Here is a 19,000-nt window from a genome sequence, read left to right on the forward strand (position 1 = left end):
ATTTGATAACAATCAATTTTTCAAATATTTAAAGAAATGATGGTATATTTTAAATTTCTTAAGAATTCCAAGCGTCTTTTTAAAAAAAAGCTATTTCAATGAGTTCTTTTAAAAAGTATTTTGACATAACTTCGTTCCTGAGTTGCACTTCCAGAGAACTCCCTACAAATTACTTATCTAGCTTCCACACATATTTTATATCCTTTTGGAGAGTAACTTGCACCCTGCTCCCCTTCGAAATCGTATTTCTCATGTTCAGGTTTGTATAACTTACAATTTTGAAGCAAAGTGGTCACCAGGTAAAACACCTCAGCTTGTGCTATCAATTTGCCAATACAGACGCGTCGTCCTGCGCTAAATGCAAGTACATTGTCAACTTTTTCTTTTATCAGACTCCCATTATCATCCAGAAATCGTTCAGGTTGGAACTCATCAGGATTACCCCAGAACTCATCATACATAACCGAGAAAATGTTAAAGTAAACAACTGTCCCTTTTGCTATCTTGGTATTTTTTACGATTACGTCGGTAGTCGTTATATGTGGTAATCCCAGTGGAACAACTGGCGCTATTCTCATGATCTCCAAAATGACTGCCTCAGTATATGATAGAACGCGACGATCCTTCAGAGATATGATTTTGTTTCGTCCAATTTTTTCGTCTATTTCTTTCTGTATTTTTATCTGAATATCTTGATATTCAGCAAGGTACAGGAATACCCATCTTAAAGTAGAAGCAGTTGTCTCAAATCCAGCAGCAAAAAAATCCTGAAGTGTGTCTACCAGTTGACTCTTAGTCAATCCCACTTCGTTTGGAGTTTCTGTTATGTTGTACTTCAAGCAAGCGTTTAAGAAACCATCCATGGCATGGCGAGAATGACCCGGATGAAACGTTTTTATCATCTCAGCTCCATTTTCGTTTCGAGCTTTCCTAAAATTGTCAATAAAATCCAAAAATCTTTTGAAACGTCCTGGAAAGATATATCTTAACCATGGAAGATTATCAAAATAACTTCCAGCAGAAAAAAATTCTACGATTGATCCTTGGTCTTTCATTATTTTTAAAAAGGCCGGATCATCTCGTATATTTTCACCTTTACCGTAACAAAACTGGTAGGTGATACTACCCGTAGCCGTGTATATTAAGTCGCTAGGGTTGAATGGTTTGCCTTTATAGTGCATAAAACTAGACACTAGTAAGTTGGCCTCGTCTTGTATTATTTCTTCCAAACCAGAGTTATTTGTACTTCCTATTTCTCTTATAACGCTACTTGAAATTTTACGATGCAATAAGTATCTTTCATCAAAATTGCTAAATGTGAGACCTTTCATATCGTTCAGGCTTTTGATTGAAAAAAACGGCGGTCGTGCGGCAAAACTATCCGAGTCATGAGTAAGCGTCGATTTTACTGTGTCCAAACCATTAATTATAACGGTTGGCCATGACCCAAATCGTAAAAGGAAAACATCTCCATACTTTTCCTGATACTCTTTGAACTTATTCAAAGGTCTTGAACCAAGAAAAGGCATGTGTCCGAACAACGGAATTCCCCAGGGACCAGGTGGACTGCGCCTCCACTCAAGAATTATTTTTATGGAAAAGAAAACGGTAAGTAGTATTGTTATCGATAAAAGAAAGTCCGAGGACTTTAGATCAAAATGATGATTAGTAATTGAAGATACTGTCGCCATTGTTCCTGCAAAAAAATAAAATTTAGTCAATCTTTTGAAGCATAGAAAAATCGTAAAAAGTTATTTTCTTTGGACATTATTGCATAACAATACCATGCGCCAATTTCATATCCTTTTTTTTAGAAATTGAAATAAAGCAATGATATCATTAAAATTGAAGTTTATCTCTAAAAACGAATTCCCGAGCAATTAAAGTGAATTTTTGAAATACAATCTTGCATTGATGTTGCATTGTTCAGTTTGGATGCATATGTTAGGTTTCAGTGACTCTGCACTATGTTTACCCCTATCTTATCACATTTATAGGATTCCAACCAGACTTGCATTGGTAGTTCAATATGGATTTGATGTGATTTTACTATGCCTACATTTTCTGACCTTTTTTTTTTTTTTTTTTTTTTGTAAATTATATTATTGAGATATTAATTATTCATTCAAACATGGAATAAGATTAAAACTACAAATGTTGTTAAGCATAAAAAGCTATGCCTTTCTATATTTGGAAACATATAATTTACACTTATGTAAACTCTCAAAGGTTATGGGTTGCATGTATAACCTGGTATTTTTTTTCACATAGTGTGTAATGTAGCCTATAACTTATTGAATTACCCGTGGGTACATTTCTTCACAGATAAGAATAATTTATTCAAAGAAGTCGTATATCTGTTGTAAAACAAAATTATTTTACACAAGTGGTGTTAATTATTATGTATTTCATATTTATATTTAGCATATTTATTTTATATTATTAAACCCTAATTGTTAAGAAATATATAAATCAGAATTTTTTTTGCGATATTTTGATATTTCTTCATACGTATCGATATGAATATCATCCTCACACAGAATTGATATGACGATATCTCGATATATCGTCCCAGCCCTAAAGCATACCCTGTCGACCGATCACACCTGTCGTGAGCTCTTTGTCATGATCATTTAAACGGAAGAATCTGAAGACAATTCAGTGAACATTATGACCTACCAATGGGACGCATCTTAACTGTGAAGATGGCTTGTCTTTATACACATATTATTTTCACTACTTAATAGATAACTAATAAAAGACATGAGATTTCTAATTTCTATCCAAAATTTTTAAAATCAATCAAAATTATGAGAAACTGACACTGCAATTTTAATTCTTCTTTATAAAGTTTGAGAAAAATTCATTCTTTTACATTCATTAACTTATTATAATCGTGGCGGAGATCAAGTTGGAAGTGAAAATATATATTGTTTACATTTAGATACATCTGATAATGTTATAATACTTGAGTCAAATGACATCAAATATTATGTGTTCTACAAAAATAAGAAATTCAGATTGCTCTTATCAAAAAATATTTTAAGAAAGGATTTCTTAATTCTTTTAATTCATATTTGACATTTTAGACCAGTTGATAAATGAAAAAAAACCGTATTTTCCTGTGATTTCAAAGGCCGAACGAACTAAAAGCAGACATTACTTGTGGATTGCCTGATGCAAAAGTAATATTTAAAAAATGCTGGTATTAATAGTAAGACTTAAAATATATAATAAAAAAGATGTAAAAAGAATGGTTACCTGTTTGTGGTGGGTTTATATTTTCTGCAAAGAATTCCGAACCTTTGCACAAGTACCGAATTATATAAACTGTTTTGATATGTCTGGTTGATTTCGTTCTAGATTTTCACCTAGGCTAATTAAACGAGTTTCCCAGAGCGTACAAAGCTTCACCATTAATATCTATATTCAGCGAATTTAGGGGATAAACAATTTTAGTGGAGAATTCAGTAAAATACGTATGAACATTATATAAATATACAAACAAGTTTGATTGTATAATATGGAAAAAATGAAAAAAAAAAAAAAAAAAAACATGCTAACTTTTGTACATATATATATTATTAAATTGTTTCTAGATACAGTGCATTTTCTCGTGGACGCTCGATCTTGGATATCATTTTCTAATAATGATAATTCATAATTACAAATTCCTTTCTATGAATTCGACACCAAAACTGGTCAATCATAAAAACAAACTTCCATTAACTTCTTTCCAGGTTATTAAAATACGAAACGTCCAGAAGCAAGATAAAATTAAATAGGTGCATTAAAACAATTCATATTACGAGTATCAATTTTTAAAGAAAGATCTACATATTGTAATTCAAATATTTTTTCAACAGTGTTTAATTTTTTTTGATTGCATTACTACATTAAAATTACAATATATATTGATTGAAATTCGAAGTTGGATTTTAATCTAAATAATTGTTACATTTTAGATCGTCTACGTGTCAAATACTGTTTCATATATAAATATTTCATATTTCATGATATATGTTTGTAAGTACTCAATCTTAAGCAAATACTGGCGATTAATATCCTTTAAAGATGTGCATAATGTGTTTATTTAGTAACTATAGTTAATTTTCAACAATTCATAGATACATGTACTTGCCATTTAGACAAATGATCAAATACAACGAGGTAATAGCGAACAGAAATATCTTGTATTTACTTACATTTGAAAATTAATACAAATATTGTATTTAATTACTTTATCATGTTTATCGTAGTAATATAAAGAGTACTTTATTTTGTACAAATTATGTCTTTCGCTTTTTTTTTTTTTTTTTTTTTTTTTTTTTTAAAGAGCTAAACTGCGTGAAATTTACGTGTAAATGGAGTCCTTAACTCAGTTAATATCGATGAAATGATATATGCTTAATATGTAATTTAAAATGTACAATTTTTAAATTGACACCCTGCTGTAGTATAGGATTTATTTTTTAAAAATATCCTGACATTTAAAAATACAAAATGTAGTTCTTTCTTTGAAGATCATTCATAGAGCAAGTATGAGAAACAACATTCTTTCAATCTATTTTACTTTACACGTAACTGATTAAATCTTATACTTTTAGTTCAGAGTTGACAAAAAAAAAAAAAACCAGGAAATACTAATATTTCCTAGGACGGTGGGCAATACTGGTCAAAATGATCAAATGTCAGTCCCCTCATGTTCGTCAGTTTTTTGAAGGAGTTAACTTCTGGTCTTCCTGCAAAACTATCAGACTGATATTGTAAGACTTTTCTTACAGTATCAAAGCCGCTAATGAATTCTGTAGGCCAAACACCTAGACGTATTTTATAACCATTACCGGATTTCCTAGGAATGGTAAGTGACCTATCACTAGGAAACCCCATGGTCCCGGAATGGAACTTGAGTTGTCAAGGAGGATCTTAATTATGACCAAAGCAATCAAAGAAATTGTAAGACACTTCAGGATGTCCAGGTTTTGAATCACTGAGAACAGTTCCATATTGTACCTTAAGAAAAAATAGCCGGAGATATTTATTTGAACAATGATGGGAAACGTGAAAAAAAACCTCCCCTTTTTTTTATCAATTTGCATAAATTCACACTATATTGATCCTGTTAAAATTTTGAGAATTCTTACTTACCTACGTTTTACTCTGGCATAAAATACATAAAGAAAGTGGGTTCTATATTACATCATGTTTAAAATTGCTGTATTTAGAACATAAAATCTATCATGCGTTCAGCCGACATATAAAACATCATACACATACAAGGGGTAGTGTTAATCTTGAAACATGCACTCATTTTCCTAAAGTAGCACATTCTTTGTGTGTGTGCAATTATTACATAGATCTGCTGTGTTTAAAATTTTGTATCTCATAAGTCAAATATTTGGCGCCAATCTATTCAGAGGAAAATGGAATTTGATATTGAAGCCTACCATCATCATCAAGCCTAAATAACGTCCTGTCAATACTCATATGAATTATACAATGTAATTATTTTCTCAAATGGAAGGCATTTGAATTATGTCACAGAAGACAGATTTTTTATTTTAAAAATAAAAACCAGAATATAAACCAGAAATATAATGCTAAAACAAAGTATAAAAATCGTAGATAATTTCAGCGAACATGGAAACAATAATTCAGACTTTTAAAAGTATGGTAATGATATCTAGTTCAGTTCTATGTAAAGCAAAAAGAATTTCCATAAAATTCCCCAGGCCTAAGGACCTAAAAAGATAATTTTTAAGAGCCCTGCGAGAAACATTATACATGTTTGTGAAATATTTATGTTGGCACACGAATAGAGACCTGGTTAAACGAAGAATATATAATAGACATCCAATATCTGTAAATGGAAATATGGGTAAGAAATAAATTGTGTGAAATGGCAGGTAATGCTCCCCTCGACAAGACAACAACCAGGTGATTAAGCGAGTTCTCAATAATTGGATTATAATAAATAATAATTCAAACTCTAAATTATGATGCAGTTACAATGAAACATTTCCTCCCAATTAAAACTGTTATTGTTTGCAGATGTAATGTATTTTTTGTGTTTATTCCATTATTTTCCAAAATGTGAATTATTTCTCTTTCACTTCTTAATCATATGATATAAATAATTTTAACTGTACATAATGAATGAAAGGGGATCTGTTTTAATAAACAAGCAGAAAAGTTGAAAGCATAATTGCCTTGTCATTAATGATGCATATAAAAATATATATGAAAGTTTCAGAAAGCATTCCAAACATAAAATTATTTAGGCGATATGAAAAAGAATTATACCTCTTTCAGGTTTTTTGCTGTATCCATTAGCTCACTGATAAACCGAGAGGCTATCATTGAAAATTGGAGCGTATATTTTTGTGTGCACTTAATAACCTAGCATTGCCTATTTTGATTCTTCTGGTGGTAAGCTATCACCGTTACTGATCTGAAGGGTTTTTTGAATAGCCACCGTGTTGATCAGACGTTTTGCCTGAGGTCAGGTCCTAAAACTAGAGGGCAAACATTTTAATGTTTTTTTCTTTTACTTTAAATTCATGAAATCAGTGGTGGATTCTAGATTTCATCCCCCCCCCCCCCCGAAAAAAAAATTATAAGATCTTGGTGTAATATATTTACATTTTCCGTTATTCTGTGTTTAAGTTCATTAAATTGATTCCAGGAGAAACTTTAAATTTTCAGCCCAAGCAAGCTAAGAAGGAACAAACATTAACATTCTTATAGCTATAATACACATGTAATTAACGTGTGCACGATTTTTTTTTACATATTTCTTTATGACTGGTCTACATTATACTCTATTTTTAACAGATACAGTAGGGGACCCAATGTGTGTTTTACATTGTACACTGCAAGAAATACAGCCAACATACTAATTTTTTCCAGACATTTATTAAAAAATCACATACACATTATTTTGTAAATCAGCAAAGTTATTGATATATAATTAAAAAAATAAATAATTAGAATATTCTTCAATAAAAGAAATGCTACCGGAACTACATATGCTTCTGTTTGAAAGAGATATTAATTTCCGTAATCATAGTCTTGTCCTGGTGCCTTGGTAACCTCACACAATTAAACCTTGGATAACAAATGATAAATATTTGCAGGTTCCTGTACAAATGAAAACAAAAATGATCAAAGTTGCTACATATCACTACACTGCCATTCCCATAATCTAAAATAATATTTTTATGAAAAAGCGTAGAAGATTGCTAGTAAAAACAGCCAAAGAATTTAAAGCAAAATATTTTTTTTGACATACAAAGAGGCATTATACCAGGTATGTCACAGGATCTACATAATTTTAACTTTCGCCCATCAGTCTTACGCACAGAAGATGAACTACACTAAAACCTAAATATTACCAAAAAGTTTACATCATAAGCATCATAAAATATCTATTATAATATACTGAGTTTCTCGATAACAATATCTATGTAAATCTTTGGAGACCAGGTCTTACAACAATCTGTAGGAATTCCCATGGGTACCATGAGCCCCATCACTAGCAGATCTGTTTTTGTATACGTGAGTATTTAAAAACTTCTACATAAAAATCGTCTCTTGCTGTGTCCTTCCATTCGTCATTTATGTATATTGACGACGTTTTCACAATAACAATATTCATTTTCAGACCTACGTCGATTCGATACATCCCATCGAACTCAAAATAAAAGACACCACAGAGCCTGACACGTCTGTTTCATATTTGGATGTTTTACTAAAAAAAGACATGATGGCAAAGTATCAACTATGATAAATGCAATGACTCCAACCTTTCTATCGTCATCTTCCCTTGACAAATATTGACGAATAAGCTGATGATACTAAGATATCAAGAATCTCGTTTAAAGTCAACATTTCACAATTTCTATGGTCGATACAATGACCTTGATTCCCACTATAATCCATCGTTACGTCGAATTGACTGACGTCTAATGTTAGGCCATTTTTTCATACTTTTCCGTTTAACCGATCATTACAAAAAGAACAAGGCGGGTGTGACTAGTCGACCGGGGATTCTCACTCCACCATATGGCACCTGATCCCACCTCTGCTTTCAAAGGTCCGTGTTTCCTCTGCTCACAATTTGTATTGTGGAATGGACTTTGAGTGTGATTACTATCATTATCTTCACATTTCATTAATATCCTTTGTCATTAAAGGCTTGGGTAGTTGGTGGAGATTGATTGATATATTGACTGTTTGTTGTTTTACTTCCCTTGCTAGATTTTTCCTGTCATACGAGACGCCACCATATACCGATGAAGGGCTTCAAATTTAATGAATACACTCGGCACTTAGGCCATTGAGCAGTGGGGGTTCTTCATCGTGCCAATGCCTACCGTGACACGGGACCTACGTTTTTGAGGTTATATCCGAAAGACCCTTGACTTTCACTTTAAATGCCAGGCGCTTGGCGAAGGAACAGTATCCGTCATTACCTATTTGAACGTCTTAGGTTTGATGCAGCGCCAGGAACGAGAATCCGGAATCTCCCCATCACGAACGCCCTACAACTAGGTTGCGGAGATTGATAAATTGTAGATAAGTACTTCGACAAGCTCAGGGCTTGGGTTCTTTTCCTTGGTGATTTTAAATTAAAGATGTTTTTTTGTTTTTGTTTTTGTTTTTTTGTTGTTTTTTTTGTTGTTGTTGTTTTTTTTTTTTTTTTTTTTTTTTTTTTTTTTTTTTTTTTTTTGTTTTGTTTTGTTTTTTTTTTTTTTTGGTTTTTTTTTATGAATAAGGTATTTATTGGTTCTTTGAATTTTCAATCCATTAATTTGAGATACATTCACTTGATTTAAATTATAAAAGTAAAGAAGTTCTTAACAGCCCACTACTTATAATAAGCAGAATGAATAAACTAGAAACTCTTTGAAAAACAATGAAGTTTTGCATATCAACACAAAAAACAGATACACCAGCGTTAATAGATACACACTAGTAAATAATCAAGTACCAGTGTCAGAATATAAGTATGTATAACCCATCATGTACTGGCTTACTACTAATTTATTTTTTTTTAAAGTCTAAATTTTGCGTATAGACTGACACCGGTATCCTAAACATAAAAGAAATAACTTTCTCCCCTAAATTAAAGAGAATTTGTACACCTTTTAATAAAATACATTAATAGAAATATCAGTAGCAAACCATTCATTAATGATGTAGCAATATCAGTATTCTTGTTCTGATTATTGAAAAGTATATTATAAATACACAAATGAAAATGTGAGATTCGGTATGTTTTTATAATGCAAATTTAGATCAACTTAAAATTCTCTTGAGACGACACGGATTTTATAGGGCTTTGGGGAGTATGTAAGACTGAATATTCCTTCAAAATCGTATTCTTCATTCTCTGGCTTTTTAATTTCACACTTCAGCAGGACTGTGGCAAAGAGCAGAAATAATTCATTGCGTGCTAGAACCTCACCAAGACATCGTCTTCTCCCAGCACTGAAAGCTAAAACGTTTTCTGTTTTGTCTTTAATAAGTTTTCCCTCTGAGTCAAGGAATCTATCAGGATTGAATTCGGAAGCATTGTCCCATTGCTCATCGTGGCCTACAGAATAATGATTGAAAAAGACGAGGGTTCCTTTCCTAATAATATGACCCTTAACACAGACGTCTTCAGTTGTATAGTGTGGAAGACCCATTGGTACCACTCCCGATAAACGCATCGTCTCGTAGATTGTAGCTTCTGTAAACGGCATATCCTCTCTGTGCTTCGTAGTTATAATACCGCTACCCCCAATATTGTCTTCGATTTCTTTCTGGACCTTTAATTGAATCTCTGGGTATTCTGCCATGTAAAGAAATAGCCAAAGAAGGGTTGTTGCTACCGTATCAAACCCTGCTCCAAAAAAGTCTCCAGTAATACCCAATACGTCCCGTTTTATCACTCCAGCCTCATTTGGTTCATCGCCTAATCCATACTTTATGGTATTTGATATCAATCCATCTACAGCGTGGCGCAAATGTTTTGTATCAAATGTTTTCGATATTTCGTTGATCTTCTTTTCACGAGCTTCTTTACCCTCTTTGGTTAATTTGTAAAAGTTTTGGAGTCTTTCGCGAAAAAAGAATCTTGTCCAAGGAAGAACGTCTGTGGGACTTCCCGCCTTTGTGATTTCTTTGAAAGCCTTGTGATTCTGAATAAATTGAACATAATCTTTATCTTCCCTTATATTTTCTCCTTTGCCATAACAAAACTGATATATAACGCTTCCAGTCGCTTCCATGATGGCTTTGTACGGGTTAAAAGGCTTTTCTTTTTCTCTAACAAACTCAGACACTAATCTATTGGCCTCTTCCTGGAGAATTTCTTCCATTTGGTTGTTTTGTTTCCCCGAGAATTCTCTAACAACAGAACTACCTATTTTCCGGAGTAGAAGATACCTTTGATTAAAATATCCAAATGTAAGCCCTCTCATCTTTGTCAAATGCTTAAAAGAATTGAATTCTGGTTTAGCAGCAAAACTGAATAATAACAATTCTTATCACCAATGAACGATTTATCATAATAAGATTAATCAAATATATATAAATATACAAAATACAAAATGCAAATAACTCCCAAGGTGATTCACTGAATGTTACAGTAACTCAGACCTATGACTTACTCTTAGACGTCCTTTTTAATTTATTAATTTTTTTTTTTTTTTTTTTTTTTTTTTTTTTTTATCAAACCTATATATTAAAATAATTCATGGTTATTCTCAATTCCCTGTAATTTGTTTTATTTAAAACAATTTGCCTTATACTATATCTGTTAATTATGGCTCCAATAACCTTATACTATATCTGTTAATTATGGCTCCAATAACTGTAAATCCTTGGAGTACTGTTACGTCATACTGTGAAAAATGACGTCATATCAACAGATAAGAACCCTGTCAAGTCGCCATGATGTAATTCAATATAGAAGAATATAGAAGACTTAAGGTAAGTACCTTATCAAGATATAAATGTAGTGTTAGATATATTACAAAACTTATATATTACACGTGCACTTTTTTGTTTATACACTAGAAAATAGAAATACACATCTACCGGAAATGGCGAGGACAGGTTTGTCGTGCTAGAATGAATGGCCAATTCATTACCGAAACAAACCTGCATGGAGTTTGGGACTAGCACCTGATGAGAGTTCCCTCACAAAATTACTGGCATACTAGCCTATATCTTTTGGTATTTTTGGCATATTTTAGAATAATAAATACGCTATAGCACAAACTCAAAATTTCTAAATTTTATTTGGCATAACTCCTTCCTGGTCGTTTTCATTATTACAATTTTCTTTTTTGTTCACAAATACGCACATATACAAATTCCTATAAACTATCATAATCAAACAATGTATAATACTGTATGTTGGTTTTTTAGAATTATTTGTTACCTACTTACCAGAATAATAGCATGCTTTTAGAAATATGTATAGTATTATTTGCTAATTAAAAAACAACTTATAAAATCTACATTATTGTTTAACGTTGAGTGACCAGAATCGCAGTATACATTGAAAAATTTAGAAAGTTTGTTAACACCCCCCTATTTTCAGTTTTGTCTATAACTTGTGTTAAATATTTATTGAACCCCCCTCCCCTTTTTTCGTTACTATTTAAATTGTATCAACTCTCATCTTTATTTTCCCTGTTTATTGAGTTGACATTATACTACATGTATGACCGGCCACCAAAAAATTGATTGCTTCAGTCTCCTCGGCTGGGTGACGTGGTGGTGTGTTTATTTATTTATAATTTATTTATTTTTTAAAAGATAAAAATAGATATACTAAGTATATCTATACGGTCATGCAGAGGCCTGCCCATCTCTACTTCACTAAGGAAGTGTTGAGGAGATGGAACAGTGATTTGAGGCTGGAAGCATAAGGTGAACAAATAAGAATAATAACAATTCTTATCACCAATGAACGATTTATCATAATAAGATTAATCAAATATATATAAATATACAAAATACAAAATGCAAATAACTCCCAAGGTGATTCACTGAATGTTACAGTAACTCAGACCTATGACTTACTCTTAGACGTCCTTTTTAATTTATTAATTTTTTTTTTTTTTTTTTTTTTTTTTTTTTTTTTTTTTTTTATCAAACCTATATATTAAAATAATTCATGGTTATTCTCAATTCCCTGTAATTTGTTTTATTTAAAACAATTTGCCTTATACTATATCTGTTAATTATGGCTCCAATAACCTTATACTATATCTGTTAATTATGGCTCCAATAACTGTAAATCCTTGGAGTACTGTTACGTCATACTGTGAAAAATGACGTCATATCAACAGATAAGAACCCTGTCAAGTCGCCATGATGTAATTCAATATAGAAGAATATAGAAGACTTAAGGTAAGTACCTTATCAAGATATAAATGTAGTGTTAGATATATTACAAAACTTATATATTACACGTGCACTTTTTTGTTTATACACTAGAAAATAGAAATACACATCTACCGGAAATGGCGAGGACAGGTTTGTCGTGCTAGAATGAATGGCCAATTCATTACCGAAACAAACCTGCATGGAGTTTGGGACTAGCACCTGATGAGAGTTCCCTCACAAAATTACTGGCATACTAGCCTATATCTTTTGGTATTTTTGGCATATTTTAGAATAATAAATACGCTATAGCACAAACTCAAAATTTCTAAATTTTATTTGGCATAACTCCTTCCTGGTCGTTTTCATTATTACAATTTTCTTTTTTGTTCACAAATACGCACATATACAAATTCCTATAAACTATCATAATCAAACAATGTATAATACTGTATGTTGGTTTTTTAGAATTATTTGTTACCTACTTACCAGAATAATAGCATGCTTTTAGAAATATGTATAGTATTATTTGCTAATTAAAAAACAACTTATAAAATCTACATTATTGTTTAACGTTGAGTGACCAGAATCGCAGTATACATTGAAAAATTTAGAAAGTTTGTTAACACCCCCCTATTTTCAGTTTTGTCTATAACTTGTGTTAAATATTTATTGAACCCCCCTCCCCTTTTTTCGTTACTATTTAAATTGTATCAACTCTCATCTTTATTTTCCCTGTTTATTGAGTTGACATTATACTACATGTATGACCGGCCACCAAAAAATTGATTGCTTCAGTCTCCTCGGCTGGGTGACGTGGTGGTGTGTTTATTTATTTATAATTTATTTATTTTTTAAAAGATAAAAATAGATATACTAAGTATATCTATACGGTCATGCAGAGGCCTGCCCATCTCTACTTCACTAAGGAAGTGTTGAGGAGATGGAACAGTGATTTGAGGCTGGAAGCATAAGGTGAACAAATAAGAATAATAACAATTCTTATCACCAATGAACGATTTATCATAATAAGATTAATCAAATATATATAAATATACAAAATACAAAATATAATGACGCCATCGTTTACGATGAAAACGGAAGTAAACATGCCCTACATTTCACTTTTGCGTGATGTAAAAATCGGGTCGGAAACGTATCTCGGAAGTCGCGTATTAAAAGACAGATACCTCAGTTTGCACACAAAAGGCAGGTATAATAGGTAGTCGAATATATAACAATCAAGTATGACACATGTTTTAATTTTAGTTGTTGTTATTGCCCTGTAAAACCAGTTAGATAGTTCTTGATGCCTTCTAGGTCAGAATCAGAGAATTACACATACTATTCATAAAATGATCTGAGTTCATTATGTAATTAGGAGTCAGTGTATCTCTTTTATTTACATGTTGGGGGAGTTTTAGTAAAACCCAATATATATTTAGTCTCATGTCAACAGGTGTGGGTCAGAGTGTACCCATTTATTTTGTTTGAATAAAGTGAACATGTAATTAGGAGTCTGAGTTACTCTGTTATTTACATGTTTGTGTGGGTCGGAGTTACCCATATATTTTTTGATTAATGTAACATGTAATTAGGAGTCAGAGTTACTCTGTTATTTACATGTTTGTGTGGGTCGGAGTTACCCATATATTTTTTGATTAATGTAACATGTAATTAGGAGTCAGAGTTACTCTGTTATTTACATGTTTGTGTGGGTCGGAGTTACCCATATATTTTTTGATTAATGTAACATGTAATTAGGAGTCAGAGTTACTCTGTTATTTACATGTTTGTGTGGGTCGGAGTTACCCATATAATTTTTGATTAATGTAACATGTAATTAGGAGTCTGAGTTACTCTGTTATTTACATGTTTAGTGTGGGTTAGAGTTACCCAGATATTTTGGGGTCAGATTTCTTTACATAATTTTATTTAGTTTAATTTGAATATGTAATAGGAGTCAAAGTTACTCTGTTATTTACATAGTTTTGGTTATAGGAGTTATTCAATACAGGGATTTTGTGGGGAGTTAAACTATAGACATTTGGTAAATGATTTTCATCATGTAATAGAGTACAGCTGTTAGCTAGGTACTCAGATGTCGTCAATTAGACTCTCTGTAATTGTGCCATAATGTGTCTAACCTGTTTTGGATAACTATTTTGTCTTTGCTTAGGAATCAGTATTCCCCACTCTATTTAAAAAATTGCAAGTTCACAATCTCACAGCTGGCATTCATATACTTGAAATATGTATTGCCATTATCATTGTGAGATGAAACTAAATCTGTAGAGTTTTGTTTTTTAATAATATTCTCTTCTTCAGAAGCAATGCCACCAAAGAAAAGAAGCAAAAAAGGGGAACTCGCAGCAGATGAGCAGTCCAGTTCCTCCAGCACAGGGAGAAAGCGAAAGCGAGTGACTCCTACTCAACAGACAGAGACTGTGATGCAGAGTGCTCTGCCAACCATTGACTACACACTACTGGCAAAACACATATTAACTGAACAACAGAAATTAACATCCAGTGAGGGGAATGGACTTGCTGAGGCAACCGCGAGCCAACATGGGGAAGCATCCCCATCAGTTATCCAAAACAAGGAGCCACAGTCCAGCAGTGAGCTAGTTAACCCTGCAGCAACTACGAGTGTTACAGATGGTACCCCACAAGCTAGTGCCATGGTCCCAGCCTCTGCACTTGGTGCACTTCTGGACAATGTTTTTACAGGTGAGCCAGCAGGCAGTAATTCTGACACTAATCCACAAATTCAATTAACAGATTGCGTGCCTCTTGGGGCTACAGTTTCCTCCAAATTAAAACTTAAAATTTGGAATAATGAATTTGTTGACCTGAAACTTCTTTTACCCAACTCAAACGAAGAGCCCCTTTCAATTATGGTAAAAGCTGGTAAATTTGAACTGCAGCAAACATCATCAAATAAAAATCCAATAACAATCCATCAATGGACAGATGCATTTTTGATATTTAGTACCATATATCTACAGAAATTCCCTCAGGAGGCAAGCAATCTGTTGAAATATATGTTTACTATTCGTGACATAAGCAAGCTCCATGGTGAGCAAGCATGGAGGACTTATGATGAGTCTTTTAGGAAAATTAGGGAGACATCCCTCTTACCATGGGAAAGAGTAGTAACAGAGTTACGGTTAAAGGCAGCCTCTGTGGGAATTAGGTCTCCAAACAAATTGCAAGGGAGTAGTGGCAAACGACAGCCTTTTCGTCCCAAATACTGCTTCGCGTACAACAAAGGGCAAAAGTGTAACTCCCACCCTTGTAGATTTTCCCATACCTGCCAAGACTGTCATGGTCCCCACCCCCGAGTTCAATGTACAGGCATACGGTCCAACTCATCCTCCTCAATTAGAAATGGCAGTAGCCCTTCCAACTCCAGTAAACCCAGTACAACTCAAAAGTGAGTTAGAAGGTTATGAAAAAGAAAAACTGAATTTTCTAGTTTCAGGGTTCACATTTGGTTTCCGTTTAGGGTGTGTCAAGACCCCTTCCATTCACCCTCCTCATAATCACAAATCAACCTATGAACACCCAGATATTGTAGATGACTATATTAATGCAGGTTTAAGTAGGCAAAGAATTTCAGGCCCATTTACACATCCACCCCTACCACTTTTTAAAACTTCTCCATTGGGGGTTGTCCCTAAATCTGAACCAAATAAATACAGAATTATTCATGATCTTTCTTTTCCAGCCCAGGATTCAGTCAATTCAAATATTCCTAAAGAATGTTCTGAAGTTCATTATGATTCAGTTGACACTGTTGTAGCACTGGTACGTCAGTTTGGGAAAGGTTCTCTTATGGCAAAATCAGATATTAAAGATGCCTTTCGAATTATACCAGTACATCCGTCTGATTATCATCTTTTGGGTTTTACATGGCAAGGTCAATTTTATTATGAGCGTTGTCTGCCAATGGGGGCAAGCAGTTCTTGTCAATTATTTGAACAGTTAAGTACAGCTCTTCAATGGGTAATGTTAAACAAACTGAAGGCTTCAGGCATGTCTCATATTTTGGATGATTTCTTTTTCATTGGTCCTCCAAACTCACAGAAATGCAAACATGATTTGAACAACTTTTTGTCGTTATGTGGAAGAATTAACATTCCAATGAATATGGAAAAAACCTTCGGGCCAGTGACATGCATTACTATTTATGGTATTGAGGTAGATTCCGTTGATATGGTGAGCCGCCTTCCACTTGACAAACTCGAGAAATGTAGAAATTTAGTGCGTCAGTTTATAAACAGGAAGAAGGTTGCATTACGGGAACTTCAGTCATTAATTGGAGTGTTAAACTTTGCATGTTTGGTAGTGGTTCCTGGTAGGGCTTTTTTACGCCGGTTAATTGATTTGACAATAGGGATTGTGAAACCTCATTACCTTATCCGTTTTAATAAGGAGGTAAGAGCAGATTTGGCAATGTGGCTGCACTTCCTAGAAAATTTTAATGGAAAATCAGTTCTTTTTCCAGAGGAATGGGAATCATCAGATATCACCCGATTATTTACAGATGCTTCTGGTTTATTAGGGTTTGCTGCTGTGTTTGGATGTAAATGGTTTGCAGCTGAATGGACAGAGTCTCTTTTTCCCATGCAAATTGCAGTGAAGGAGTTGTTTCCAATTGTATTAGCTCTAGAAATTTGGGGGTCAGAAATGGCAAATAGAAAAATTCTTTTTATGTCAGACAATATGGCTGTGGTGGAGGTGATAAATAAACAGTCGAGTAAAGAAAAAAATCTTATGCATCTACTTCGCCGTTTGGTATTGGTTTGTCTATCAAATAATATCTTCTTTAAAGCTAAGCATATTCCAGGCAAATACAATGTGGTAGCTGACAGTTTGTCACGTTTGCAATTTCAGAAAGCACGGCAGGTAGCACCATACTTAGAACAACAGGCAACTGTCATTCCGGCACACCTATTACAGATTTGACCTCTTCAACTCGTTCAGTCCTTGTGGCAGCTTTATCACCCCCTGCACGATATGCTTATAGACATTCGTGGCAACTTTTCCTCAATTACAGAAAAGATCCAGTATCTCTACCATTGCCTATTACAGACATATGTAACTTCATTGGTTTTCTTTTTGAGAAACAATACAGTTCTAGCAGCATTGCCTCACATATATCGGCATTAGGTTATGTTCACAAAATTCTCAATTTGCCAGATCCAACTCAAACTTTTATTGTGCGCAAACTACTGAAAGGTTGTCACAAGCTACTACCCACTCGGGATGCTAGATTGCCAATAACAAAAAATATCATGCACAAAATTTTGGCTGCACTAGTCTTTACTGTTCCACAAGCTTTAAATCAGGTTCTTTTGCAAGCCCTTTTCCTTTTATGTTTTAATGCATTTCTGCGTTTAGGGGAAGTTATCTCAAAAACTCTAGCAGATAAGGACAAAGTTCTGCAAATACAAGACATTATTTTCAGTGGAGAAAAATGCAGTCCTTCAGCAGTTCAAATTGTTCTTAGGCACCATAAATCTCAACAGAAAAATGAGCCCATCATAATATCTATTCAAGCCAACCCTAGTTCACAATTTTGTCCAGTGCATAATCTTTATAAGTATAAATCATTATTTCCACATGTGTCAGGCCCCTTCTTCCAGTTTGTCAATGGTACTCCAGTCACATATTCTTATGTCAGTAGTGAACTTTCAAAAACAATAGCATTTGCAGGTCTGGATCCCAAACGTTATAAGGGGCACAGTTTTCGTATAGGTGCAGCAACGCATGCTGCACAGTTAGGGTATTCTGAGACTTTCATTCAACATTTAGGCAGATGGAACTCGAATGTTTTGCACAGATATATTAGAATTAAATCGTTTCAGTTGTAATAAAATATAGGATTCCCTCCTCCCTCCCCCCCCCCTTTTTTTTTTTTTTTTTTTTTTTTTTTTTTTTTTTTTCTATATCAGTCCATCCCAGGGCAGGTCAGTGTCTAACTGCTGCTACTACTGGTTACGTGTAAGTTTGCAGGTCAGTGTTTAACTGCTGCTATTAAGTTTGTTGCAGGACAGTGTTTAACTGCTGCTATTAAGTTTGTTGCAGGCCAGTGTTTAACTGCTGCTATTAAGTTAGGTTGCAGGTCAGTGTGTAAATGCTGCTTAAATTTTATTTAGAGATGTTACAAGTATTAAGGAGGGATGTCTCTCTCTTTTGATCTCAGTACCTGTCTTATAAGGTGTATATATGTAGATGTAGTTACATTTCCACAGTACAGGTCAGTGTTTAACTGCTGTATTGTTAAGTTGCTTTAATTATTTGTCTTTGTGAAATGATTATTTTCATTATTTGTATATGTAAGCTGTTAGGTGCATGTTGACAATCATTTTCTTTTCGAATTAATATAACCACTGCCTGCTGGTTACATCCACCGGATGACTTTCATGTTTATATGTATTTCATATGCACAATCTTTTTGTGTAAAGCAATTCTTGCAGAAACAGATGCCAGGTCAGTGTTTAACTGCTGGTATAGCTTAATGTGCATTTTCATCATGTATAAACCAGTGAAATATTGTTTACATTTGCATTTTTGTGCGCAACCTCACCTTGAATGGCACAATGTGATT

General features: G+C 33.4%; 3 protein-coding genes across 3 annotated transcripts; 1 reads left to right on the forward strand and 2 right to left on the reverse strand.

Moving 5' to 3' along the window:
- On the reverse strand, positions 1–1,691 carry LOC133194558 (cytochrome P450 1A1-like). Its single transcript, XM_061330502.1, has one exon. The coding sequence runs from the start codon at positions 1,689–1,691 to the stop codon at positions 174–176; it is 1,518 nt and encodes a 505-aa protein (XP_061186486.1). The 3' UTR covers positions 1–173.
- Positions 1,692–8,767: 7,076 nt separating this feature from the next.
- Positions 8,768–11,456, reverse strand: LOC133195027 (cytochrome P450 1A1-like). The gene is made up of 2 exons (XM_061330913.1): positions 11,443–11,456; positions 8,768–10,515 (listed from the first exon to the last, which is right to left on the reverse strand). The coding sequence occupies exons 1-2, from the start codon at positions 11,454–11,456 to the stop codon at positions 9,306–9,308; spliced, it is 1,224 nt and encodes a 407-aa protein (XP_061186897.1). The 3' UTR covers positions 8,768–9,305.
- Positions 11,457–13,879: 2,423 nt separating this feature from the next.
- Positions 13,880–18,301, forward strand: LOC133195651 (integrase/recombinase xerD homolog). Its single transcript, XM_061331541.1, has 2 exons — positions 13,880–15,114; positions 17,284–18,301. Exons 1-2 carry the CDS (start codon positions 14,718–14,720, stop codon positions 18,261–18,263), a joined length of 1,377 nt encoding a protein of 458 aa, XP_061187525.1. The 5' UTR covers positions 13,880–14,717; the 3' UTR covers positions 18,264–18,301.
- Positions 18,302–19,000: the final 699 nt, after the last annotated feature.

This window comes from Saccostrea echinata, unplaced genomic scaffold (genome assembly GCF_033153115.1).
Source record: "Saccostrea echinata isolate AGI-Se365-2 ecotype Australia unplaced genomic scaffold, CSIRO_AGI_Sech_v1 ptg000029l, whole genome shotgun sequence".
In the NCBI taxonomy this organism is placed as follows: domain Eukaryota; kingdom Metazoa; phylum Mollusca; class Bivalvia; order Ostreida; family Ostreidae; genus Saccostrea; species Saccostrea echinata.

Coding starts and splice junctions, on each gene's coding strand:
- LOC133195651 (XM_061331541.1), top strand. CDS start 14,718: ATGCCACCAAAGAAAAGAAGCAAAAAAGGGGAACTCGCAGCAGATGAG. Junction 15,115..17,283: donor TCTGGACAATGTTTTTACAG/GTGAGCCAGCAG, acceptor TTGCAATTTCAG/AAAGCACGGCAGGTAGCACC.
- LOC133194558 (XM_061330502.1), bottom strand. CDS start 1,691: ATGGCGACAGTATCTTCAATTACTAATCATCATTTTGATCTAAAGTCC.